This window comes from Procambarus clarkii, chromosome 75 (assembly GCF_040958095.1).
Source record: "Procambarus clarkii isolate CNS0578487 chromosome 75, FALCON_Pclarkii_2.0, whole genome shotgun sequence".
Lineage (NCBI taxonomy): Eukaryota > Metazoa > Arthropoda > Malacostraca > Decapoda > Cambaridae > Procambarus > Procambarus clarkii.
Window position 1 is genome coordinate 22,470,214 of NC_091224.1, and position 27,705 is coordinate 22,497,918.

The 27,705-nt window shown below is 41.6% G+C and overlaps 1 protein-coding gene across 3 annotated transcripts; it reads right to left on the reverse strand.

The window, feature by feature from the left end:
• On the reverse strand, positions 1 to 27,700 carry LOC123771727 (Krueppel-like factor 5). Of its 3 annotated transcripts, XR_006774562.2 has the most exons (6): positions 27,115 to 27,700; positions 15,267 to 15,434; positions 12,668 to 13,553; positions 12,242 to 12,301; positions 5,825 to 6,519; positions 1 to 3,770 (listed from the first exon to the last, which is right to left on the reverse strand). XR_006774562.2 is itself a non-coding variant. In XM_045764444.2 (5 exons), exons 1-5 carry the CDS (start codon positions 27,241 to 27,243, stop codon positions 6,329 to 6,331), a joined length of 1,434 nt encoding a protein of 477 aa, XP_045620400.1. In that variant the 5' UTR covers positions 27,244 to 27,700; the 3' UTR covers positions 1 to 6,328. The 3 variants fall into 3 exon arrangements, 2 of the variants coding, with proteins under 2 accessions (XP_045620400.1, XP_045620401.1); XM_045764444.2 differs by having other exon boundaries at positions 1 to 6,519; XM_045764445.2 differs by lacking the exon at positions 15,267 to 15,434 and having other exon boundaries at positions 1 to 6,519.
• Positions 27,701 to 27,705: the final 5 nt, after the last annotated feature.

Consider the following 27,705-nt stretch of genomic DNA (forward strand, 5'->3'; position numbering starts at 1 on the left):
TTTACAAAATAAATGTATCTCTATAAACCGGTATTCATCTTACATGTGGCGTTCACTGAGCCCAGGTGGTCACCCACGTTGACCACCACCTGGCGTTAACCACACTGGCACTGCCTGGCGATGAGCACCACTGGCACCACCTGGCGTTGACCACACTGGCATTACCTCGCGTAAACCTTCAATCAGAAGGTGACGGAGGCAGAAGCCCCGGAACTACTGCCCAATTTTGCAACACAACCACGTACAAGTGCCCACCCCCCGCGCCCTCTTGCTAACACGCCAACACACGAGCCCCTCACGCCCACTAGAGGCGTAGGTGGAGAGGGAGGATCGTTGAACGGGGCGTTCAGTGGGGGGGGGAGGCACGACGGTGTTTGCCTGGGCCACAGACTTGTAAACAAGAACAACAAGAACGAAATAACAAGTGTGGCTGTTTGCCCAGACCGGTGTAGTGACCCCCTAGTGAGCCCCGAGGGGGGCACTCACCCTCTGTTAGTCACAGGGGTCAGTGCTCCCCCTTGGAGCCCCAGAGAGATAGGGAGGGAGAGGATGAAAGGATAATTATCAAATAGGCTGAATGAAATGGTGACAGAAGTCAAGAGTAAGAGTAAATTGGAGGAGAGAATATGAGCTCTAATTGCTAATCTTAAACCACTAATTACCACTAAATCCCAACACCATATAGCAAACTTAACTAGGCTAGGAGACAGAGAGAGCTTATGGATGTACTCATGGTATTCCCTCACAGGAAAGAACAGGTTTTGCTACATAAATAAGCTTGTCGAAGTTCATAGAAAATGTCTTCTGTGAATCTGGGTGAGGCGATGGTAGCAAGGAGTTCTCTGTATCTTGGTGGGAGAGTGATGGGCGTGTTGGGAGGGGAGGGGTGTACGACAGAGTGTGGACGGAGTGGGGGTTACGACAGTGTGTATGGAGGGGGAGTGTACGACAATGTGTATGGAGGGGGAGTGTATGACAGTGTGTATGGAGGGGAGGTGTACGACAAGGTGTGTACGGATTGGGGGGTGTACGACAGTATACGGAGTGAGGGGTGTACGACAGGGTGTGTACGGAGTGGGGTGTGGTATATGTAGGCAGAGAGTGAGAGAAGTGGGCAGGAACTGAGGTGTCGGGTGCGTGTAGAAAGACCTACGTAATGTTTTTGGTACTGATGACAGGGTGAGAAGCTTTTCAAGTGTGAGAGTGAGAGAGAGCCAGGAAAGGCATAAAAGTGAGAGAGGGGCTGAATGAGGGTGAGAGTGAGGCTACAATAAGATAAGCAGGGTGAGAGGGAGCCCCAAAAATGGTGAGAGCGAGGTTGGATAAGGGTGAGAGGGAGGCTGGTTAAGAGTGAGAGGGAGGGGGACAATTCACGCGACCTGAGACACCCTAGCCACGTAGCTGCTGATACCGACGAAGGGGCAGCAGGAGGCAAAGTGGTAGGAGTAGAAGACTTTGAAGGATGACCTCCTGAGCCCTGTCGTCGGGGGATAAGCAGAGAAACGATGAAGGAGAGGCTGCCGGCGAGGATGGGGTCGCCGCCCCCCGGACCAGCCAGGGGCAGCGGGTCCGTCGCGGCAGAACCTTCACTAAAGCTCATTACCAAGTTACAATGGCGGGGGACGCCAAAATGTGTTTGTTTCTCTTTGTACACTTCTCTTTAACACATATTTTGTGCTGTGAGCTGGACGACTCCCGGGACGGGGTGGTTATTGGGGGAATGGAAGGGATCTGGTCACAACACACCTGCAGGGAGAAGCCGCAAGTTACCCAGGGACTCGAGGGCATAAATTGCCCGCGAGTTCGCAAAGGTTAGATTTGCGAAACTGAATCGCCATGATAGTAGTCCTAGCGTCTTCTCCCTGAAGTCCCTTTCATAATGGGGTATGAACACAACCTTGGACGGGCGGTAGAGTAATGGGAGGTCACTTATGAGTGAGGAGAGGCAACATCCAAGACACCCTTACCTTCCGAACTACAGCTCAGAAGGTTTGTTAGGGCGCTGGAAGGATCAGGAGGGCTGGAGAGTGCCAGGGCTTGACAGTAAGCTCAATGTCTTAATTGTATCGACCTATAAGTATAAAAATATTTACATCCCTACAAGCATTTTGCTATCAAGGCATTTGATAATGGTCTTTGGGACAAACTAGTGTATATATAATATACTGTAAACAGAAAGTTTATTACTGTTAACTAATATTACTGCTGCACTGCCTTTGATAATAATTCATCTACTGTTATTATTACTATTGAATGATACACTTATTTATTTCGACTATTATTTCATTGTCAGTTCAAATATAAATTTAGTGACTTCTGTTCTAAGAATTTACTAATTCTAATGTTTAACTCGAAATTATAATTTTTTAATCAAAATTGTAATGCTAGTGAAAAAAAATTCGTTACTATCACTTCCTGACAAATATTTATGCAAATTAGTTTATTCAACAGTTTCTTCAACACTTGTAATATTTAGTCATTTACATAATTTTTTGCATCCCTCCAGCCGCACCAGGTCGCTATTCTCAACACAACCAGAGAGTTGGGGAAAGGGGCCAGAATTTATGAGATCTGGCCCAGTAGCTGAATTATCACACAGCTTGGGGAATTTAACACAGACATAGCTTAACATAGTTGATGGGGGGGGCCTGAATATACAATTTTTAATGATTAAGGAACGTCATTAACATATTAAGATTAGTATTATTAAACATGTAGTCTAGATTTAAAATGATCATGAAGCCCTGAATTTAACATAATCAAGTACTGTACTGGATTTGCAAAAATAGGTAACAATGGTTACAGTGGTCTCATTAAATGATCACATTAATTTTAAATGATCACATTAACTGTGAAAACAATTAACAAGTTTGATTGGATACATAATTTAACAGTATACGAAAATGCGAACAAATAATTAAATCCCACAAGTAAAATAGTTTACACATAAATTAAATTAAACACAGAAAATACAACCTTGAGTCAAATATAACACCGAAAACATCACCTCGGGTCAAATGTACAGGAATAATGTTGATAATTTGATCTTTTAAGGTTTCATTGTTGTGAAGAATAATTTATGCAGCCTAGAGATTGCAAAGACTAAAATAAAGTTATGATGAAACTAGTAATTATGGCACTAAAACAAATGGCTACCTAACTTTACATATTTGAGAGACAAACACTCGCACACACGTCTCAAAAACAATAACAACAACTTATAATAATTAAAATTAAGACGAACACACGGACACAAAATATCACTAACAATTTGGCACAGGCATTGCACCATTATGCAAGTGCATAGATAACTGCTCTTAAAACTACACACAAGGTTAACAAGGCACTTGCAGCTTATTCTTTTTACAAGTAGACAACGTGTTTGCCCGTTTCCTTTGCAGTTAGCTAACACACACGCTCGTTTTCTATAAAAGTGGACAGTGTGTATGCCCGTTTTATTTACAAATAGCTAACATGCATGTCCGTTTTCTATACAACTGGGCGACGTATTTGTCCATTTTCTAAGTGGGCAATATGTTTCTCCATTTTCTATACAAGTGGACATCATGTGGAATCGTTTTCTTTACTTGTATTACCATTTTCTGTACAAGTGGGCAAAGTGTATGGCACATGTATGGACGGGTTCTTCGTCATGGCACCGAAGAGAATACGAACTAAAGAAAATGGCACATGTGGGCACAACCAAGGTCAGAGTGTCACCTGAAGCTAGACACCCAACCACGAGACAGCACACTCAAGACACACAAGATCTGTCAGGGTACACAGTATATATCAAGATACACAAGATATTTTAAAATATGCACAGGATATGGAACGCTTGATAAATCATTGACCGAGTGTCTACACACACCAACCCGTTCTCGCAAATTCGTAAAGTCAATATTGACTTATTAACTACGTGCATAGGTGATATACTAAACATAATAGATACCCTTAAAAAGATTCATAGAAAACACCAACCTTACCTAACCTTGTTAGTATCTTAAGATAAGCATCTTATAGCTTCGTAATTAGAATTATTACTTAACCTATACCTATTATAGGTTAGGTAATAATTGTAATTACGAAGCAATAAGATGCTTATCTTAACATACTAAGTAGGTTAGGTAAGGTCGGTGTTTTCTATGAATCTTTTTAAGGGTATCTATTATGTTAAGTATGTCACCTATGCACATATTTAATAAGTCAATATTGACTTATTAAATTTGCGAGAACGGGTTGCACACACACACACACACAGGTGGACCTACAGCCCACCATCATGCAACACATGGACAAAAGAGGAACTAGATGACAAACGAGAGGGTCTCATAATGGTCATGAGAGAGATTATATTATAAGCAGATAAAGATAAGTCATGATTGTTAGCTCTGGGGGACTTCAACTTGAAATCAATAGACTGGGAGGCCTACAAAGCAAGAACAGAAGTCATTTGAACGGGCAGATTTGTAAATCTCATTCTGGAGACATTCATGTCGTCAAGTAGGCCACAAGCATAAGGGATAGGGTGTGTGTGTGTGTGTGTGTGTGTGTGTGTGTGTGTGTGTGAGAGAGAGAGAGAGAGAGAAAGAGAAATTATATCCTTGAGGAATTTATTGTTTTAAACGAGCGTCAGGAGTTACAGAAATACTGACTGCTTAGGTCAGAGGTCAAGACTGATGAAGATTGAAGAAGTATTTTATCTTTATATTTACACAGATCAACGAAACTACTTGTATAATAATGTCCCGTGACATTATTATGGGATTTGAACCTGTCACACACTCGAAGGGTTAATACGACTACCACAGAATCGCTTCCTGACCAAACAGCAATTACAAAGCAGTCTTGAATTTTATTCGTGACTAATGTAATCTCCTAAGACGAAACTATTGAGGAAAATAAGTATACAATTATTCTAGCCCTTAATGTTCTTTCTAGCAAGGTACTATAATTTTGTTACTGCTGACTACTAGATTTATGAAAACTAGCTATAAAAGACTTATTTTTACAACAAACTTGTTTATGAATAATGAGTTATGAACTTTAGGATAGAAACAAAAGTGTTGACATAAGTGTCGTCGTGAAGAGCTGCCGGGTGTTGTTTCTGGGAAGAATAGAGAGAGAGAAAAAAAAGACTCATTCTCGAGTCATTTCCGTTCTGTCTACTATCGCTGACATGGAGATTTGCCAACCAAGCAAATGTACTTCACTGCAGCAGTAAATAGCAATAAATATAATAAATGTAAGATAATTATTTTTAAAGATTTTAGAATTTTGTATAAATTTTATAATAATTATAGCTTAAGTGAAGGCGTATATTTGTATAATCTGCTGGAAATTGATGGGACGGAAGTTGAGAGCAAGCGTCATGGGTGACCCAAGACGTGCATGTAGATTAGAGTTAAGATAAGGAACTCGATACGAGGCCTCGAATATCTTGGATATCAAATTTGCGGAGCATGCATGGAAATTAATGAATGAACATTAGAAAAGTGAGTAAAGTCTTAGAAAATTAATGTTAACTATAAATAATGGCACATTCTAAGAAAAATAATGATGGACAGTGAGACTGAATGACTGGCAAAATAACAAGGATAGTGATAGCAAATGCGTGGCTGCTCATCGAAATCCTGGAAATATGACTACGAAACTGACATAGGGCAATGGGCGAGTCAGGAAGTCAGCGAGTCAGGAAGCTCTAGTCATGTGAAATCCAAGGTTCTGTTTTCTACAGAAAATCAGCACGGTCAGAGTGTCATGGGTCAGACAAGTCGAACACAGCGTGTAAAGGTCACAACAACCTATGGAAGCGTAAACTCACATGAGTAAGTGGAGATGATTCAAGGCCACGTTTTTGTTGTATGTGCTGTTCACCGTAGAACTTGGCTTGCTGTGTGTTGTGTTTGTACCCCGTAAGACTGTGTAGGGAAGAGCTGGTCGAGGATGGATCATCTTAGTGCAGGAGTTCTCTATAACATTTACAAAGTTTTGCAGTAGTTGAGGCGACAAGGAAGCCTTACCTATTCATTAAATAGTACAAACAAGCTGTAATAATATATATATAATTACAAAATGGCTCTTCGAATGCCTAGACACCATGACATTCGCCTAATGAAGGATTATGTCCATATAAGCAATGCAGCCAGGGCATCGCTCCTGGTTCCTCAGGGCATTGAAGTATCCTGAAGTCGCTGCCCGTTTTCTTTACATTAGAACATCTGAAGGGGGCTCTTCACTAAAAACAGTGGCCGGCCATCTCTCCCTCCTCCCTCCCCAACAGGTCCTTGTGGGAGAGCATTGATAACCAGTTGGCTATCCTCTTCTCCTATTTCTGTGACTTGGGCATGTGTCGCTTCATATGGAGGGCGAGGTGATCAGATCTGGCAAAGGATCTCTCGCACACTTTACACTTGAATGGCTTAGCGCCTGTGTGCTTCCGGTAGTGGCGGGTCAGCTCGTCAGATCTCGCGAACATCCACTGACACTCAGGCCAGCGACACCTGTACGGCTTCTCTCCTGTCAGGGATAAACAAGCAAACACCCGAGTGAGGTAAACATTCTGAATGAACTGAAAATATTTAAAAAATAAGCAATATACCATGCATGATTAAATTTAATAAATATTGATGTTAAACATTTTGAATGATTTAAGCACCGTAAAGTAAATAATTCTTTTGGAATCATCTCTTTGTTTCAAACAGCAGTCGAAGCCAAGACCAGCCGGGTCCGGATGAAGACGGGATGTAAACAAATAGGCAGAAATTTTTATGAATGAACGGGGCAAGGTGTGAAGGAGGGCGTTGTCTCCCCGCTGCCCACACCCACAGTCCTCAATGGACAGAGACTCCGCCCTTCCCCAAATATGGTCACCTCCACCACCTTATATGGACCAATCAGAAAAACGAGAACCGGCCGAGATGCTATGCACTCGGCCGGTCGGTTAAGAGCATCTTTACTAACCCCCATCCCCCCCCCCCACCAATGGGCAGGATCTTCAAACCCTCCCCCTCTCCACTGTCCAGGTTCAATACACCTTCGCCGCCCTCTCGGTATTGCCAGCATAGGAGGGATTTAATTTGCAGGTAGAGAATCCAGCATTGCCTTAAACCTATAGATGGCCGGCCAGTGTTGCCTTGACGACCAGCCGGCCAAATGTTGTTTTGCTGACCAGCTGGTAACGATAATTTTATTAGTGACTCCTATGAATATTTGTACTCGCCTAATAAGGTGAGTGCAAATATTCATAGGAGTCACTAATAAAATATGAATATCTATGAATATTTGTGTTTACCCTCTAATACTTTTTATCGCATGGGGTATAAATTATAGTTGAGGATTAGGAAGAAGGTAAGTCTGAGGCCTTAGGCTCTTGCCACCTCATCTAACATAACTATAACGATATTTCACATAAACAGAACATGAAGAATGGGAAGGACAAAAGGGTATGAAAAGGAGGAAAGATGAGGAGACGAAAGTAGGAGAGATGATGAGAGACGAGGGATTAGGAGAGATATAGAAGAATTACTACGAAATGGGGAGAGTAGACTAGAGCAGACGAGGAAATGAGGAGAGATGAGACGTATTGAAAAAAAAAGAATGAAGCCGCTGTATCCCTGAGTTACAACACAGACCTCGTGTGAACGTCAAGGCAACACTGGTGGAATAGCCATAGACCTAATCTGCAGATACTGGAACCGGTCGGAAAGTAAACCACCTTTAAGACTCAACGCTGCGGTGTTTGGATACCGGTTCAAGCATCACTGCTCTTTGTAATTCAAGATATTGTAACATATCATGTCGTAATGTACCTCCAATGTAACTTTGAAACGGCAAAAACAGCGCGTTCGTTACTTGTGCTGCTTGTTTTATTGCGATAGCCACCAAACTCATGTTTAAAAATGGAAGTTACAACTAATATAATTAATCTAATCTTGCATAGCATAATTAGTCTATCCTAGCTTAAACAATGTACATTTAAAGATTTATTTATTATAAATATGTTTTGCACTTTTTATTTCGCATTTTAATTTTTTCAATTATTTTCGTTAGATTTTATTTTCTATTTAACATAAAATTTATTTTACTGTATTGCTCTGTATTGTGTCTGTTACCGCCATTATTGTCCCTGTGTCTGACGGTGAACAGGTTCTGAAAACTCTTGGGATTGTGTCAGCCTGCGGCCAACACTCACAAGTCCGCAGTTCCCTTTCCTATCCTGCACCACCACTTCTATAAATATAATAAATGTAAGATAATTATTTTTAAAGATTTTAGAATTTTGTATAAATTTTATAATAATTATAGCTTAAGTGAAGGCGTATATTTGTATAATCATCAAAACTGAAGGGGGGAAGTTTCCCCCCTTCAGTTTACTCCAACCCTTGTTGCAGAGTCCTCTGGTGCAGGGGTGATAGTGTCGAGGGTAAAGTAAGTAGTTAGATGGAAGGTGGCGCGACAGAAAGTGATGGATAAGTTGTTGCAAGGGAAGGTGACTGAGAGAGGGCAACGCAAGGGAAAGTGATGGAGAGCAAGAGAAGGTGAGAGGGAGAGATGGGCTCACGCAAAAAATGGTCAGGGTAATAGTGAATGTACAATATATTAGTAACCTAGACCCTGTTATATATTTTTTTATAAATTAATAGCGTGTGCAAACATGTTGATCGCTGCACTGAACACTTGACGTTGGTGCATATTTTTGTATGCAATTATTTTTTATAAATTTATTAAAGATACAAAAATACAGCCGATGAGTAAAAAACTTTCATTCATAATCGGTGAGTAAGAACGCCATTCATTGAGAAACTGGACGGAGTAAACACTGACTGCCATTGGTGGGACGGCCTGCATGCCCTGGGGGAGGTCCGGTCCACGTAGCAACAGTCTCCTAACTCGGCGCCCCTGCCAAAATACCCCGTCCGTCACCCCCCATCCCCTCCCCAACCCCCATCACTCCATACCCAACTCCTGCACACTGGCGGTGACCTCTCATGGCGACCCCGACGAGCCTGCGAGCCACAATCATCCCTGGCTAGAGGATACCTCACTGGGCTCTCCAGTACCCCGACGCTTGCACCAAGATTTTCATTTTAGGTGTTGTTATGTTTCCACGTATTGTGTTGCATACTGCGTGTTGTGGTCTGAAAGATCAGTTTTTCGTAGGTTCGTGTAGCGTATATAGATCAACCGTTATGACATATATTTACCTGAAGGCCTCTATGTCTAATGATCAAGGCGAGGACAGGAAGCGATGACAACTTTCTTTATTATTCTTAAGGATTTTTTATGTGAATTTTGAACTGGAGCCTTGAATTTCAAGACTTGGGCCTTGAATTTTGTCTTGGAATTTGCGAATTCATGGGAGTACATGGGTGAATAGGTATCTTTTTTTCTGTCCTACAATGTGGACGGCTGAGCTTGAAGCTGTTGTCTCTTGTGTGAGTTACAATGACTCTTCTATGTGGTATGAATTATTATTTTCAAATTGATTCAGTATTTTATATTTTAAAGGTCTCGGTGAGATCAACCCTGTAATGTCAGGTTTGTAGTGTTTGTTACTTTTAAGGTCCTAAGCATTTTCAGATAAGAGAGTTGACTTAGCTCTGGGATGGTTTTTGTCGCTCTACGGTGATCTTTATTTTGATTTTATTTTAAGACAGTCTCCCATGCTTGGAAACATTAGTCTTTGAAGTCAAAGATTTGTTTAATTATTTCCAAGGTTTGGTTGAATTTAAAAACATTTCCGCAGCTCTTACTTGCTGAAAAATTTTCAAGGACAGGTGGACCATACATATAATCCTAGAGATGGACCATTTCTAGATCATTTTCTTTAGCAGTTTGCAGCAGGGTGGTGTAAGGTCTTGTTATGTTAAAAACTGAGAAGCCTTTACCAGCCTTCTGACCACATGAGTTTATGTAGATCCTTTTCCATGGCTTAATATAGTTTTCGCTTACCACTTTACCAATGATCCTCGAATTATCTGCAACATTTTTTTAGGTCAGATTCATTTTCATTCACTACGATTCTTTGCTTTCTTGTTTTAAGCATTGTTTTAACCACACTGATATTTTGTCGGTAATTTCACGTGTTTGCAGTTTCTGCGCCAGCCTTTCGTGAGGTACCTTATCAAATACTTTAGGGAAGTGCTTGTATACAAAGTCCACTAGAAGTCCGTTGTCTGTGTTGTTGGCTGCCATTTCCAACATTGTGAGCAGGCTAATTAGGAATGATTTATTTTTTAACAATACCATGTTGTGATGCTTTTACAAGATTGTTCACCGTGGATATGGTGAATAATTCCCTACCTTAGGATTCTCTCTCTATGATCTTGCAGGTATGTGAGGTTAGGCTGATTATTCTGTACATTTCCGCTAACTTTACCTTCCTTTCTTCAATATACGCGTGATATTTATGTTTTTAATCTAAGGACATTTTCCTTATTCCGTGAATTTTCTGAATAGGAATTAATCAGGCACTTCCTTTACCATTTTGGATTTAATTCAATTTAATTGTAATTTTATATTTATTTATGCACACCTGTAACTTGTGATTTCTTTCTCCTCATAATTATCTTACCTTTCCTGATTATTTCGCACGTAATAATTATAACCCTTAAAACTCATTCTCTTTTCCCGTTTAAACGTATGGAGATGATTGGATGTTGCCTATTCTGTTAGTGCGAACACTGATGTAAAGTATTCATTCAGTGTCAACTTTTTTTAATCGTCAGTTATAACATGATTGGTCTCATCTTTCAAGTCAAGTATTTATGTCTTGATTTTACTCATTATATAACCATTAAAAAGACTTGGGGCCTTTCTTGATGTTTTGAGCAAGTTTTCTTTCATAATTACTTCTGGTGGAATCTACTCTGTAATCAAGGAGGCCTTGAGATCCTATCGCCTAGCAAACTGGATAATCGCGAGGGTCGAATCGGTCACTAACACGAGGGCTGAGAGGGCCAGCCGCCCGGGGACCACTTGGAACCTGTCTGTTGATCTTCCCGCACCACTTGCCACACGCCGCCACATGCAACTCGGACAATACACTATCACTGGTTCAAGTCCGTATTTTCCTGTCCGACTTTGTGCGCATATACAGCCATGATCAGACAAATGAGCTAGAGCACGATTGCTTGACAATGGATAATTAATAACATTGTGTACCCCCTATCTTCACCATTCAGTTACAACCCCCACCACCAGATGGCTGGGTAATTATAGGTTTTTACAGGGCGATGAGTACTATCGTGCTCTTTAGTTATTTAACGCGTATTTCTTCCAGTAATGAGGCTGCGTGACCAGATAAAGTTAAGTTTGGAAGGTATCTGTGCTCACGTGATCACAGGCGGTTATCGTAAGAATGCGTGTGTCATCGTACTCCGGCAACACCAAGACTTGTGAATGAAGGCTCGCACCGTCTCTCATTGGCTAGTTTCCCCGCGTCCGATTCCTCGACATCCAATGTCACTTGGATTTTTCATACATATTTTTTTGCATTTTAACTATACAAAGGCTTTCAAATATAATAAAAGTTATATACCCCTTGCTACAGCAACCCAAAACTTTGATATTTTTACGTATTTATATATCTTACGTCTAACCGGAAAATTAATATTCGGATTCCGTTTTCTAATCAAAGATTCCATCAAGAGAAATCTTTGGCATCGGCTGCACGTTTTCTTCCTCGATAATTGCGAGAAACTAACCCAGAGATTTGCAGATGTTTACAAATTCCTACAGGTCCTTGACGTTCTTGACCGAAATTTATTGCAATATTTAAATTGCTTCTGCTTCTGGGTCTGAGACCGCAGACCCAGTACAAAAGCAAGGTACTAATAATAGCATACGTTGCAGCAATAAAAGAAAATGTTTATAACTTTAATTATTTATAAAATCGCGTCCACTACGGGCTCACCATAGCCCGTGCTACTTGGAACTTTTTGTTCCAAGTAGCGAATCTTAAACAACAACAACAACAGCCTTATACCGAATATGAGGAAATATAGCATTAGCATTTCCTCATACTAAATACAGTATTATAACAAAATATTAAAGCTCACGTGAGATATAATTTAAGTTAATTAACTTTATCAACGTTTCCTGCTTAGTTTAGAGAATATTGGAGTCCAGCTCCTGAAACCATTACGTGAGTGTGCACATATTGCCAGGGTCAAGGGGATGGAGATGTGGGTCGCAGTGAGCACCAAGAGACACCTGGTGGTGGTGGTGGTGGTCTTACCTGTGTGGATCCTCTGATGGGCCTTGAGATGAGACGACTTTGTGTACACTTTGGTGCAGCCTGAAATGATGCAGTACAACATAGTTAGTTTTTGTTTATTTCCTGTTCACAATATAGTCAGATAATTAGGGAACATTTATAATATATGATATATAATATTATATATATTATATTATGTATATATTTTATTAATATGTATATTATATTATTATAAAATATATTATATATTTCGTATTAAATATTATATTTTATTAAAACGAGTTATTTATATTACTTTGTATTACTAGGCTTCTAGCATTTAAATATTTTAACTTTATTTTGAAGCATTTTATGAAAGCTCAGTTTTTATTAATGTGCCTGAATATAAATTCACTCTCTGTCTCTTGTCTCCCGGTGAGGGGGGTGTAAGGTTAAGATGCTACGTACCAGCAAAGTCACAGTGGTGTATACGTCTTTTCTCCAGTTCGGGGTTGTTCCTTCGGGAATACTTGACTCCAGGGTCTCCCAGCAGCGATGACGGCAGCGACGGCGCTGATGGCATGATGGCACTGCCGCCGCCCATGCTCCGCCCACCTCCGCCCATGCTGGTGGTGCATACCGGACTGCCGCCCACGCCCCCGCTCGACGTGGGCGACGCAGGGACAATATACGGCGGGGGCGGCGTACGTCGGAAGTGTGGATCCGCCGGTGATCCGTGGTCTGACGCGGGCGGTGTGGGCGGCATGTAGAGCCTCGAGGGCGTGCCCAGGGTGCTGGTGGAGGGGTATCTGAAGGCGGGATGTGTGGAAGTTGGGGTTGAGGACTGGGTGAGTCGGGGGGGCATGATGAGAGGGGGTGGAGATGGCGTAGAGAGCAGTTTGGGCAGTTCGGCCGACAGGTGGCACTGTGACAACGAGGGTTCTTCAAGCTTTATGGTGGCGTTGTGGGCGTAAACCCCCCTCGAGGACCCCAGAAGCCCCCCAGGGGACCCCAAAAGACCCCCGGGGGACCCCAGCAGCCCTCCGTGAGAATCGTGGAGTTCTGGATCAAGGTGTTGAATGGAGGTTGTAACATCCTCCCACATCGTCAGCTTGGATGAGTCAACTGACGTCATGGGTTCGGGCTTAATGAAGACGTCCTCGTCGTGGGCGTCGCGATGGCTGACGCTGGAGACGTAGGTGGTGGCGCCGCCCGCCACCCGCCGCCCAGCCACCCACCCGCCCGTCGTCAGGTCAACCTCACCCTCGAAGAATTCGTCGATTTGAGAGGCGGAGTCTCGGCGGGGCTGGGCAGGAGGCTCGGGTAAGCTTGGCAGGTACTTGTCCAGCTCGGCCTGAGGGATAGAGCGGGGATGTGAGTGGTGACCCGGTACACACGGTACAGGGGGAGAGGTACACACAGTACAGCGTGTACCTGCACCTGACAGTGTTAGTCAGGTGCATGATGGGAGGGGAATATTATCTGGGAGTGACAGGTGAGTTTAAGTGAGGAAGAGAAGTGAGTCCGGGTCTGGTTTAGCGTAAGAGACGAGTGCGGTAATTGAGAAAACAAACGAAATAATTCTGATAATTAACGTCCAGAAATTAACTAATACCTCGTATGCCTCGTTCTGTCATTTTTAACCATGACCTGACACCAATTATTTTATCCTTCCTGGAATCATTCGACGAGGACAGGTCGCTCCAGGTGGGTCCCCAGGGAGGTCTCTGTAGTTAGTATTGATCCCGGTGTACCAGGTCACTGAGATTCCTACCGTCTTAGGTCACTCCTGGTCAAGGAAGAGTAGTCTATATTTTCTCTTTTTACTAATGTGTGCATTTTACTGTTCACGTTGAGGACATGGAGGTATATCCCTCTTCTCCGTGTAGTTACACTTACAAGTAAAGTTTTGAACTGTGTTAAGGACTGAAGTATATTTGTTGATTGGTCAATAGGTTATTGTGGTGGCCTTAGTAACACTCCAGAGGGTGATATCAACACAAAATAGAACACGAAACAATGGATATATATATTGGACAAGTTAAGATTTAAGAAAGATCTGGGTAAATACTGGTTTTGAAAGATGGTTGCTAATTTGTGGAACAGATTAACGTAATAGACGTGGTACCACTCGATTGTTTCAAGCGTAGGTTAAACATATATATGAATAAGTTTGGATGGATAAATATAGGAGTTGCCACGTATAGGCCAAAAGGCATTCTGCAGTTTCCTTAATTCATGTCTTTATAAGTTAAAGATGATGCACAGTGTAACCACAACAATGTAATGTATCCATGGGAGAATATTGTGTCTATGAGAGTCCAGGAGCGCGGGTTCGAGCCCATTGTACGATTTCAATATTTGCTCAGTAATATACTACTTGAATCCTGAACACTGTTCAGAGTTAAAGTATATTTGAGGGACACAAATTAAGGTTAGTTTTAATTAATTAAGGTTAACGTTGCCTAGTTTCCCCGCGTCCGATTCCTCGACATCCAAGTTATTCCGATTCCGACAAGGTAGATGAACACACACACACACACACACACACACACACACACACACACACACACACACACACACACACACACACACACACACACACACCTGGTACGTCACAATACTCGGAAGGTAGTTATAACCAGCTTAACGACCCTCTGCACGTGTTTGACCTCTGGGTCAGGTCACCTCAGGTCAGGGTTATAGCGGATCTTGACTACAAGAAACAATACAATCCACTTCTACACTACAATGAAGGTCGATACAATTGCCCAGAATACAACGTTCAATGCTACAGAAAGAGACACAACAATACCTTCAGAATACAGAAAAGGCACGATACAGCACTACAATGTACAACTACAGCTAAAGGCAATACACTAACAAAAAGAGTATAAAGAGTATTTATTTATATAATAACGACATTGAATTGACACGATACAACAGCAAGACACACTACAGTAACGTAGAAACAGCAATACAGTAACGTAGATACAGCAATACAGTAACGTAGATACAGCAATACAGCACGTCGCAAGGCTACCAACAAAGATCTCAGTGTACTTACCTGAGCATCGCAGGGGTGTCCCCAGGGGGGCCTGCCCGCCTTTGCATTCATAAACTCTCTTGGGTCTACACCTGCATGACCTCCATAGTTGGGAGGGCTCCAGAAATTGCGCGCGTAAATCATAGCGCTTAACTGAGCACCTGAAGGTAAGCTCAACAAATCCGTCTGCTGAATAAAGAGAGATTTTTTACTAGTTTTTAATCCAGTCATTATTTTTTCGTTTGGATTTTTTTTTCGTGAATGAATGTTCTCCTAAACAACTTGAAGAAAATACCAACGTATGAAATTATGTGTTTATACTCACTTATTTGTACCTATAGAGCCGAGGTTTGCTCTTGGAAACCATCTTTCTAGTCGCTGGTTGTAGCTTAGGGGTAATTAAACTGACCGCTCTACTCTATTGTTCAATCATTTTTACTTTTCAAATTATGAATGGAGTTCGCTTCTACAACCTACTCATCGATATTCCCACAATTATCTCAATAAAATAACACTCTAATATCTGTATGATTCGCTGTTTCTCTATCATTCATGCTCTCGAGTCTTATTGATATTCTTTGCAAACACTTCCTCTTTTCCCACACTATTCATACCCGGAAGTATTGCATTCGTCTCTATAACGTCTTTTCTGTCGCTCTCCTCTCCGGCGACGTCAGGTCTAGTTCTTTCAATCTCTTCATATCCCATCCCTTGCAATTTTGAGACAAGCCGCATTGCTAAGCTCTGTACCTCTTCAAGTTTCCTTGTGTTTTTTGAGATGGGCGTTGTAATATGGGGCGGCATACTCCAAGACTGGTCTCGTAGACAGTGTACTGGGATCTAATTATAGCTCCTTATTTGTATTCCTGAATGATGCTCTTACTCTTGCCAGTGTAGAGTATGTTGCTGATGTTATCCCAGCTATGTGTGCCTCCGGAGTTGGATTTGGTTACATCCAGGTATTTTTCTAATTTCTTTACAGTTGGTAGTTTCCCTTCATTACGTAACAACCTTCTGATCTGTTAAATTTTCACATTTCTATGACCTACGCATACGCATAGGCTTGTGTGTGTGTGTGTGTGTGTGTGTGTGTGTGTGTGTGTGTGTGTGTGTGTGTGTGTGTGTGTGTGTGTGTGTGTGTGTGTGTGTGTTTGGTATGGAACGTACGACTTAAATCAGGTCAGTCCGCGCCCTTTTTGGTCCATCCCATGTTCATTCATGAAGATAATTCCCCGCCAAAACTGCGCGCCTTTTTGGGGTCGGTTGAGTGTATGAATGAATGTTGACCAGCTGTATTTGGAGGGTACGAGGGTGAGTAAAATTTTAATGAATGAATCGTGCGCTGGGATTTCCATTAGCAGGAAATCCTGGTTTTGGGTGATTCATTCATAAAAATATCCTCTTAAGGTACATATTTAGGTTTCCAGTCATTCAATTTTTATTTATGTTATTACTTTTCATATAAGGAGCGACCAATAAAACTAAATATTCATTCACTATAGGCGTAGGCCTACTGGAAAGTTGACTGAAGTATACACAAGTAAAATAAGGTCTAATGAAGTAGGATTTATAATAAAGAAAATATAAACTCAAATCGAAACAATAAAATTAATAAATTAAATAGATTAATAAGAAATTGTAAAACTTTGAGTTCTTTATTAGAAAACATTTAACTGTTGCATAAAGTCACAGTACGTGAACTGCCTCGCGTTGGACAATATTTCCTGTACGCGCTGTGATATTATTTTATTATATAGGTAAGGTACCCAAAATAAGGTAGTATGCGCTAGTTTGATTATCTTCATTACTATTATTATTTATAGTTGCATAAGTACATTAATAGTATTAAAAGCAAATTTCAGATTACAAACAAAATTTTGATGCGGACTCGAAGGGGAAACTGTTCATACAGTTTAATGCTCTATTGGGGCCGGAACTTTGATATAAATGCAGTCTTATTATTATTAGTTACATATATGGTTGTAAAGATTTAATAATTGTTATGCATGTGTATATAACACAGAGTTCCTATGCTGTTGTTGGATATTAATAGGAACTGCTTTATAATTATATACACTCAGAGGTGTACCATACTTCTAAGTGTAACTGGAACACTTGTATATAGTAAACTCAACAGGTATACCAGAATCAGGGAATGTAAACTAGCAGTTTATTTTTGTCTTGAGCTTTGTTCAGACAATAATGTAGTTGGTGGTTGGTCCGAAGTTAGTGGTGACGTTAATAACACTATACTGATATTCAGATAAGGAGTCACAATAACGTGGCTGAAAAATTTTGACCAAACCACACACTAGAAAGTGAAGAGACAACGACGTTTCGGTCCGTTAAGGACCAATATCAAGTCGAATGGTCAAGGATGGTCACGGCCCTTGTGGATTTGTTCAATGGATCGAAACGTCGTCGTCTCTTCACTTAATAGTGTGTGGTTTGGTCAACACTATACTGATAGATCAAACGACCAGCACTTGCGACCATTGCCAACCACAACACACAGTCGAAGCTACAGATGGAATGTATAAAAGGTTACTATCTTATATACTCAAGTAAATAGCATATACTAGTTTCAAAATAGCGAGAGAGACACCAAAGGCAAGTTGACCCAACAATTACCCTTAGACACGCCTTTGGGATGGTCAGCCTAAGCCAACCGCGGCCTGACCGGACCCATATCTGCGTCAGGTCAAAAGCTTAAGCGTTCCAAAACCCTGCTTAACAATACAAGGGTCAGGATTGTACATCCTTGGGATAACATTAACACTTGATACAAATGAAGTTGATTCTCTTGTGATTCTTTCGTTCAAATACGCAAAAAGATTTTCTGATCATATCATTGCGAATGTTTTGAATTATACCAGAGGAAATACATAGGATTATATCATAGCGAATGCATAGGATTATATCAGAGTGAATGCATAGGATTATATTAAAGCGAATGCATTAGGTTATTAATGTGAATGCATAGGGGTTATCAAAGCGAATGCATATGATCATATCAGAGCGAATGCATATGATCATATCAGAGCGAATGTATATGATCATATCAGAGCGAATGCATATGATCATATCAGAGCGAATGCACAGAGTCATATCAGAGCGAATGCACAGAATCATATCAGAGCGAATGCATAGGATCATATCAGAGCGAATGTATAGGAATGAACGGCTTTCGCTGAAGACGTGACATTAAAATGAAGAACATATTTAGAAATCTGAAGGCGGCTTATCATCTCCAGACCACACGAAGCATGTTTTATCTATACTCAACTATTTTAAATCGTGAATTTGTCTGAATAGAAAAACAGGAACGCTGCAAAGGTTTTAACCAACCCGCTGTCAGATAAATGTGTGCCTATTACGACCGCCTTCTCACGGCATTATGACCATATTGAATTTGTCCAATTTATACATGAAAGTCTGCAGTAATTTGCTTTCAATAAGGATTTTGTTAATTTAAAATTAAAAGGCATGTCTCTATTCATAATTTATACTCATGTGAGATTACAACAGATTTTTTTTTTTTTTTTTTTTTTTTTTTTTTTGAGATATATACAAGAGTTGTTACATTCTTGTAATTTAATAAGAACAAAGTATCATTGTTCGTTAGTCAATAAGCTTTCGATGTTGTCTCATTGATACTCTAGAGGCTGATAGGCCCTTAATAATGACAGTACTAAACCAAAATTAGTTTTGGTTAAAACTGTTATAGTTTACGATTTGCACTAAACCAAAATCTACAAGCAAGGGGGCCAACGGATCCTTTGCTCTCTGGGGTTAGAGGAAGTAAACAAAGAGACCCGAGCTAAACTTAAATTTCCACTGAATAAAAACAAGTGTTCAGCACTGTGGAGTGTGGTCAAGAGAGCGGAGGACTTGGGGATTGATATACGCGTGTCAAAGGGGTGTCATATGCCTCAGGTAGCCACGTGACATGAGGAGAGGTTGAGTGTCAAAGGGGTGTCATATATCAGGTGGCCACTTGACACTACTGGACTCTGACTGCTCGCTCGTGTCTTAAACGACCCACTTCCGCTGTCTCTGATTGATCATGCAGTGTGCACACAGTTGTGCTCATCATGTTGTACATGCCAGGGTTGAGCTTCAATTCTCTGTTCCCGCTTTTCAATCTTCAATCAACTTGTGTACAAGTTTCCGGGGCTTTTGGGCTTTGTACAAAGTTTTTCTCCATCACCTCACTTCTAAGCATTTTTCTGTGACTCATTCAGGTGCTCAATTTACACATGTGTTCAAGTCTTTGTGTATTTTCCCTTCCGAATAGTACGTTCTTTTCTGTCACGTTTATTACCCATAGAATTTTTTTATGAAATTATCATATCTTCCACGATTTTTATCTCTTCGTGCATTGTGAGGTTTAGTTCCTCTAGTCTGGTATCCAATACCTCTCGGCAGTTTCTTCACCTTAATTATGTGTTTAACGCGATAAGGACTCCAGATTTGTGCATATTTCAATACTGGTCTGATGTATGTGATGTACTAGGTCCAGGACGATTCATGGAAACACTTCTATATTGGCTATCCTTGCACATGCACATACTCGCTTGATGGGGATTTTGGATGACACCAAGTTTTTCACTGTCTAATTCCTGGAGGATTTCCTCTATTCATGTCTTCATTTCTTTGCACTTGAGTTAAACTCTCTAGTAGCCTCTCTCTCTCTCTCTCTCTCTCTCTCTCTCTCTCTCTCTCTCTCTCTCTCTCTCTCTCTCTCTCTCTCTCTCTCTCTCTCTCTCTCTCTCTCTCTCTCTCTCCCTCCCTCTCTCTCTTTGTTACCCGGAAGATGGTCAGCTGTGGATATCCTCCCGTTAAGACACTGAAGCCCTGACTCTTCTTGACCTGAGGTCCCCTGACCCTCTCATAGGTTAAGTTTCATCCTCATCCTAAACCTATCCCCCGTCCTCCGCCTTCCCCTCATGTTGGCCTCGTCACGGCTTGTTAATATCAAAATAAGAAGGAACGACCTTAGCTGTAATCATCGTCACGACTTGGTGTATTCACAATCATGAGCTGGCAGATAGTGATCTATAGTAATAACCATCAATAACTAATAAAGAATATAGGACACAGTCACTTTATTATTTCCAAATATATATTTCTGACTCTTGGTTGTGGTGGAATCGTACACACGATGTTCGTACAAAGCTCACTTTCAAATTTTAAAGTTTTATATATCGCTAGATTAGGCTGTGTTATACTGATTTAACACAAGTTAGGAATTGAGCTTGGATAGATTACGTTAGGTTAGATTAGGACTAGTTAGATAAAATTGTATAATTCGTCATTCAACTTTCTTAAAAGTTACATGTACCCATGGTTCTTGCAGACTTTAGTGTTGAGTGAGAGTGGTTGCAGACTGCTGCTCGCTCTACTGCGCATGTCCATAGACCTTCCTTACAGGGAATCCCACCGCCACATCCTGACTTTCGGGCCAAGGCAGCTTTTATTCTTTTCGCGGAGGTCAGTCATTTTGCTGAGGTATGGGGAATATCCAGCTTGTTTAGTACATTCTTTTGCTGCTTCACTTATTGAATATTTTTTGTCTGCAGTTCTGTATTAAGTTAATCGTTACTGGTTGAATATTGCTGTAATGGTGCTGTATATTAGGTTGTAATTAATGAGTGGTGTTACGATTGGAAATGTTGATTAAAATGATCGATTTAAGATATATGAAAAACTGTAATTGGATCTGGTGATGCTTAGTACAAAAGCCTGGTGTCTGGGGCTAGTGATGTTGAAACATAGCCCAGTACAAAAGCCTGGTGTTTGGGGCTGGTGATGTTGAAACATAGCCCAGTACAGAAACCTAATGTCCGGGGTCTGAGGCTTCCTGTCTGGAGCACATTATTTATAAACTTCCTAGTATTTTTTAACAAAAAATGTTCTCAGTTTCTTATGACTAATTAGACAAGGACAATTACAAAAATAGTCTGTGACGAAGACAAAAGTTCACAAGATGGTCATGTTCAGTACACAGTTATGTTCTCAACTCACATTCGGGAATCCCGGGATTGATCACCGGAAGGTGATAGAAACTGGTTTGGCACGTTTCACTTCACCTTATGTATCTGTTCACCTAACAATAAATAGGCACCGGGGGAGTTAAGCAGCTGTTATGGGCTGCATCTTGTAGAAGGATGAATTACAACCAGGTTGTGATTCATACGTCAGGCAGCGAGCAGCTGCCTCCAACAGCCTGGCTGACAAGACGACCAACCAGGAGGCCTGGTTAAAGACCGGGCCGCAGGGACATTAATCCCCGGAACCAAGAACAGTAGGCAACACGTAGGTAGAGAGGGACGACCTTGATGTATGGCCTAAGAATGAGTCCTGGCAGTTTACTTGCAAGGTTAAGATAAGACAAGGTTGCCACAGTACACAGGTTAAGGGAAATAAAGATTGCCACAGTATACAGGTTAAGGTTACCATAGTACACAGATTAAGGTAAGACAAGGTTACCACAGTATACAAGTTAAGAGAAGCTTTTCACGCCCCGGATGCATTGTTAATTCATAAGCAAAAATATTTAAACATTTAAAATATATGTTCAAAATGCTTGAGATAAGGGTGAGATAGTGAGTGTAATAATTGAATTTTAGAAGAATGGTCTGTAAAAAATTAAGTCAATATAATTGTAAATGTAATATATTTTTATATGAATTAAGGAAGTTTCTGTATATGATAGATGTCATTAAAGAAAACGTGGTTTCACTTTTAATTAAATAATACTACAGTATTTGTTATTTGAAAATCTATGGTAGTTTGTTGATAACTTATAATGTCGGTGATAACTAGTAATGTTGGTGATACGTGACAAATGTCATACAAATTTTACAGTTGGTGTATTCATTCTTACAACTACTTCTCGTTAGTTTTGACTAATCCTGCTTATTGCGGTGTATAGGTTTAACGTTTGCTGAACTTCTGGATGATGTTCAAACTTTATTATGTTGGTTTAATTAGGAAGCTACTGAGATGACCTTAATACATCTGCAAGAGATTTATTTATTTATATACAAGAAGGTACATTGGGTTTGTGAGAATACATAGCATAGTATTTACAATCTTGTAAAGCCACTAGTACGCGCAGCGTTTCGGGCAGGTTCTTAATCTAACAGATAATTTTAAGTAGGTAAATTCTAGCAGAATTAATAAAATGATAACAAATACATTGCAAGAAAAAAATGAGATGAGAGAGATTAGTAAGTATATTAAAGCTCTGGTCTTGAGATTGATTGGTCTTAAATCGTAACGTCAAACCGCGTGATCACTGTACAGGTTCACCAAGCGGTGATCTCTGTTTCTCAGTATACATACACCGAGTTTACTTTAGTCAGGATTACGTTCATGACTGAAGTGTAGTGCCGTTTGATCAGTTAGCACTGTTGTAGCCTTAATACTCCTTCAAAGGTTGATTAACATGGAATCCCGCTTGACTGATTACCATTTAGTTTTGGTCTCTGTTCCATCAAGAAAGTATTCTTGCTGGCTTCCAGGTGACTGGTTGGCTTTTGTCTTAGTAAAAAAAAAGGACAGTTATGTAGGTAAACCAGAATTATGAGCATACATTTAATACAAGATCCCATTAATTGGCCTCAGTGTATAGGTTGAAGGCAACTCTCTTAACCCTTTCCACACTGACTGGAAACACGTCCAGATGCATCAAAATGCTGTGATGTATACCTGGGCCAGATCCACACAGCTAACAGGTATAATTTTAAGGCATTTAACTTGATATTTACTTTAATTTATATAACATGTAATTTATATTAATTGCTTTGGTTAGATGAACAGATTGAGGCATATCAGCCTCATTAGAGTTCGAAACGCCCCACAACACCTTACGGACTAACTACAAAGTATACTTCAGTCAGATACAAACTACAAGAGATTGGTAATATAGAATATATACAGATTAATCGATCGAGTATATCAATAGATATATGATTTATGTGTTATTTGCATTGCTGAAAAGCGTAAATCCTACGCAGGAATATTAAATTTACACAATATTATGATATATTTCGTATTTTACAAACTAATTGCGTGGATTTTCATTTTTAATATTAGATTTAAATAAAGTTAATATAAAATATTGTTGTTATATCCAAACGTTCTAATGAAGACAGATGAAAGTATTATCAGTTGATTTTTTATCAACTTGAGCTAAAGTGATTAATTAAATATTCTGTTACAAAAATAAATCTGTAAGTCAATGTCATGTAAATCACGACACAAAGTGCATTTATCTACGTCACATGAGTAGAAGAGAAGCATTGGAGGACAAACGAGGAGAGGAAACCGGGAAAGAGTGGCGGAGAAATACAGAAGAGAGAAAAGTTTGAAATAGAGAAGGAAAACCGAGAAAGAAGTGGAAAGACAAAAAGGAGAAGAGGAGACAAGAGAGGGATGAAGGAGATATATGGTGGATATCTTAACTGTAAATATAAACCATAATATTGTCATTTAGTTTTCATCAGTTTACGAAGCTTAGCCTATTACTGAAGCGGCGTCTTGGTCAAACCCCAGTGATTCTGACCAGACCCAAACGGCTCTGATCAAACCCCAGAGATTCTGACCAAACCCCAGCATTTCTGTTCAATCCCAAGCAGTTCTGACCAGCTCCATCGGTTCTCAAGATCAAGCCAAATGAGGAAGATATTCCTCTCTGTCACATTGTCTCAGACCCGAATATTCAAATCTTTCCAAATTAAATATCTAAACAATTATCAGCAATAAATGATATGACATGATATCTTTAACTATGAAAACTGAGAGTTCACAATCCAATAATTCCCATCACGATCTAATCTTATCAAGGACGAGATAGTGACAAGTGGGATTATCAGGATAATTCACAGGCCAGATAATTTCCATGGATGTGATTTAAGGCTGCAAGGTAATATTAACACGTATTGCCTTACCGTCTAACAACGCTGCAATTAGCGTTAAAATCCTGAATTTAATATTTATTTGAAGTTAAATTGATGTAAATTTTAGTATATGTCTCTTGCTTTCTCTCTGTCTCTCTCTCTCTCTCTCTCTCTCTCTCTCTCTCTCTCTCTCTCTCTCTCTCTCTCTCTCTCTCTCTCTCTCTCTCTCTCTCTCTCTCTCTCTCTCTCTCTTTTCCCCTGCATTCTATATCTCATTTTGTCAAAAATATCGTCCTATAGGTCTATGTATGTCTGTACAAATATATTGCATTTCCAAGAGGTTGTTCATCACGTGAGCTGCCCATGTAAGTCACAACACACAGACGTATTACGTGATCACGTCACATGGATAGTACAAGCACGTCACATGGATAGTACAAGCACGTCACATGGATAGTACAAGCACGTCACATGGATAGTACAAGCACGTCACATGGATAGTACAAGCACGTCACATGGATAGTACAAGCACGTCACATGGATAGTACAAGCACGTCACATGGATAGTACAAGCACGTCATAAGGATAGTACAAGCATGTCACATGGATAGTACAAGCACGTCATAAGGATAGTACAAGCATGTCACGTGGATAGTACAAGCACGTCACATGGATAGTACAAGCACGTCATAAGGATAGTACAAGCATGTCACGTAGATAGTACAAGCACGTCACATGGATAGTACAAGCACGTCATAAGGATAGCACAAGCACGTCACATGGATAGTACAAGCACGTCATAAGGATAGCACAAGCCCGTCACATGGATAGTACAAGCACGTCACATGGATAGTACAAGCACGTCATAAGGATAGTACAAGCACGTCACATGGATAGTACAAGCACGTCATAAGGATAGTACAAGCATGTCACGTGGATAGTACAAGCACGTCACATGGATAGTACAAGCACGTCATAAGGATAGTACAAGCACGTCACATGGATAGTACACGTCCGTCACATGGATAGTACAAGCACGTCACATGGATAGTACAAGCACGTCATAAGGATAGTACAAGCACGTCACATGGATAGTACAAGCACGTCATAAGGATAGTACAAGCACGTCACATGGATAGTACAAGCACGTCATAAGGATAGTACAAGCACGTCATATGGATAGTACAAGCACGTCACATGGATAGTACAAGCACGTCACATGGATAGTACAAGCTCATTACATGGATAGTACAAGCACGTCATATGGATAGTACAAGCACGTCATATGGATAGTACAAGCACGTCATATGGATAGTACAAGCACGTCACATGGATAGTACAAGCACGTCATAAGAATAGTACAAGCACGTCATATGGATAGTACAAGCACGTCACATGGATAGTACAAGCACGTCACATGGATAGTACAAGCACGTCATATGGATAGTACAAGCACGTCATATGGATAGTACAAGCACGTCATATGGATAGTACAAGCACGTCATATGGATAGTACAAGCACGTCACAAAGATAGTACACAAAGACGTGTCACGTTGTGTCACAATGATAGAATACAGGTACATATCACCGTGACAGGATACATACGTGTCACAAACATAGGATACACACACGTGTCACAAGGACAGTACACAAACACAGGACACGTGCCACAAGGGTGAGGAACACAGGACACGTGCCACAAGGGTGAGGAACACAGGACACGTGCCACAAGGGTGAGGAACACAGGACACGTGTCACAAGGGTGAGGAACACAGGACACGTGCCACAAGGGTGAGGAACACAGGACACGTGCCACAAGGGTGAGGAACACAGGACACGTGCCACAAGGGTGAGGAACACAGGACACGTGCCACAAGTGTGAGGAACACAGACACGTGTCACAAGGGTGATGAACACAGGACACGTGCCACAAGGGTGAGGAACACAGGACATGTGTCACAAGGGTGAGGAACACAGGACACGTGTCACAAGGGTGAGGAACACAGACACGTGTCACAAGGGTGAGGAACACAGACACGTGTCACAAGGGTGAGGAACACAGGACACGTGTCACAAGGGTGAGGAACACAGGACACGTGTCACAAGGGTGACGAACAGACACGTGTCACAAGGGTGAGGAACACAGACACGTGTCACAAGGGTGAGGAACACAGGACACGTGCCACAAGGGTGAGGAACACAGGACACGTGTCACAAGGGTGAGGAACACAGGATGAGGAACACAGACACGTGTCACAAGGGTGAGGAACACAGGACACGTGCCACAAGGGTGAGGAACACAGGACACGTGCCACAAGGGTGAGGAACACAGGACACGTGTCACAAGGGTGAGGAACACAGGACACGTGCCACAAGGGTGAGGAACACAGGACACGTGCCACAAGGGTGAGGAACACAGGATGAGGAACACAGACACGTGTCACAAGGGTGAGGAACACAGGACACGTGCCACAAGGGTGAAGAACACAGGACACGTGCCACAAGGGTGAGGAACACAGGACACGTGTCACAAGGGTGAGGAACACAGGACACGTGCCACAAGGGTGAGGAACACAGGACACGTGCCACAAGGGTGAGGAACACAGGACACGTGCCACAAGGGTGAGGAACACAGGACACGTGTCACAAGGGTGAGGAACACAGGACACGTGCCACAAGGGTGAGGAACACAGGACACGTGTCACAAGGGTGAGGAACACAGGACACGTGCCACAAGGATGAGGAACACAGACAAGTGTCACAAGGGTGAGGAACACAGGATACGTGCCACAAGGATGAGGAACACAGACAAGTGTCACAAGGGTGAGGAACACAGGACACGTGCCACAAGGGTGAGGAACACAGACAAGTGTCACAAGGGTGAGGAGTACAGACACGTGTCACTTCTAGGAAAAGAAACACACTGCTAGGAGAGCCCAATACTAAAGGGGAAGGTACTCACAGAGACGGAGGCCCAAGGTAGGCCGGTCTGGTCGTGAGAGTCGTTCATGTGGTCGTCGCAGTCGGGGACGATTTGGTCGTCATCACTTATAACAGCGACACGACGTACGCGCTCGCACACTGCCTCCATCTGAGCACCGGGGCTCTTAACTTGCTGTGAGCTCCGGGCTCAAATACCCCCCCTTCGAAGTCCGGTAATTGGCTTGAACTTCGGGGACTCTCTCTTTCGGCTTCACCTGTATCGAGATCCAGGGCGCTCTATCGGCGGGCTGTGAGCCGTCTAGCTGGGCGCTCACTACGGAGCTCAAAGGTGCTCAACGACACCAGATGCAACACACATGCCTCAAGGGGCCTGGCAACGCCCCCCCACCAGGTACTCAGACGTCAAGTTACCCAGATATCAACGTGGGGCGACAAATTGTGTAAGCGAACAGACGGAGGTCTTAACCAGGCTTCCCTACACTGGGATGGGAGGAGGGGGGTCATGAACGTGCGAGGGGGGGTGGGTGGGAAGGTGGGAGGTCGGACGGAAGGAGAGGAGCGGGCGGACGGAGGTCTGAGGGCAGGAGAGGAACGTGTGTCTCCCACCGTG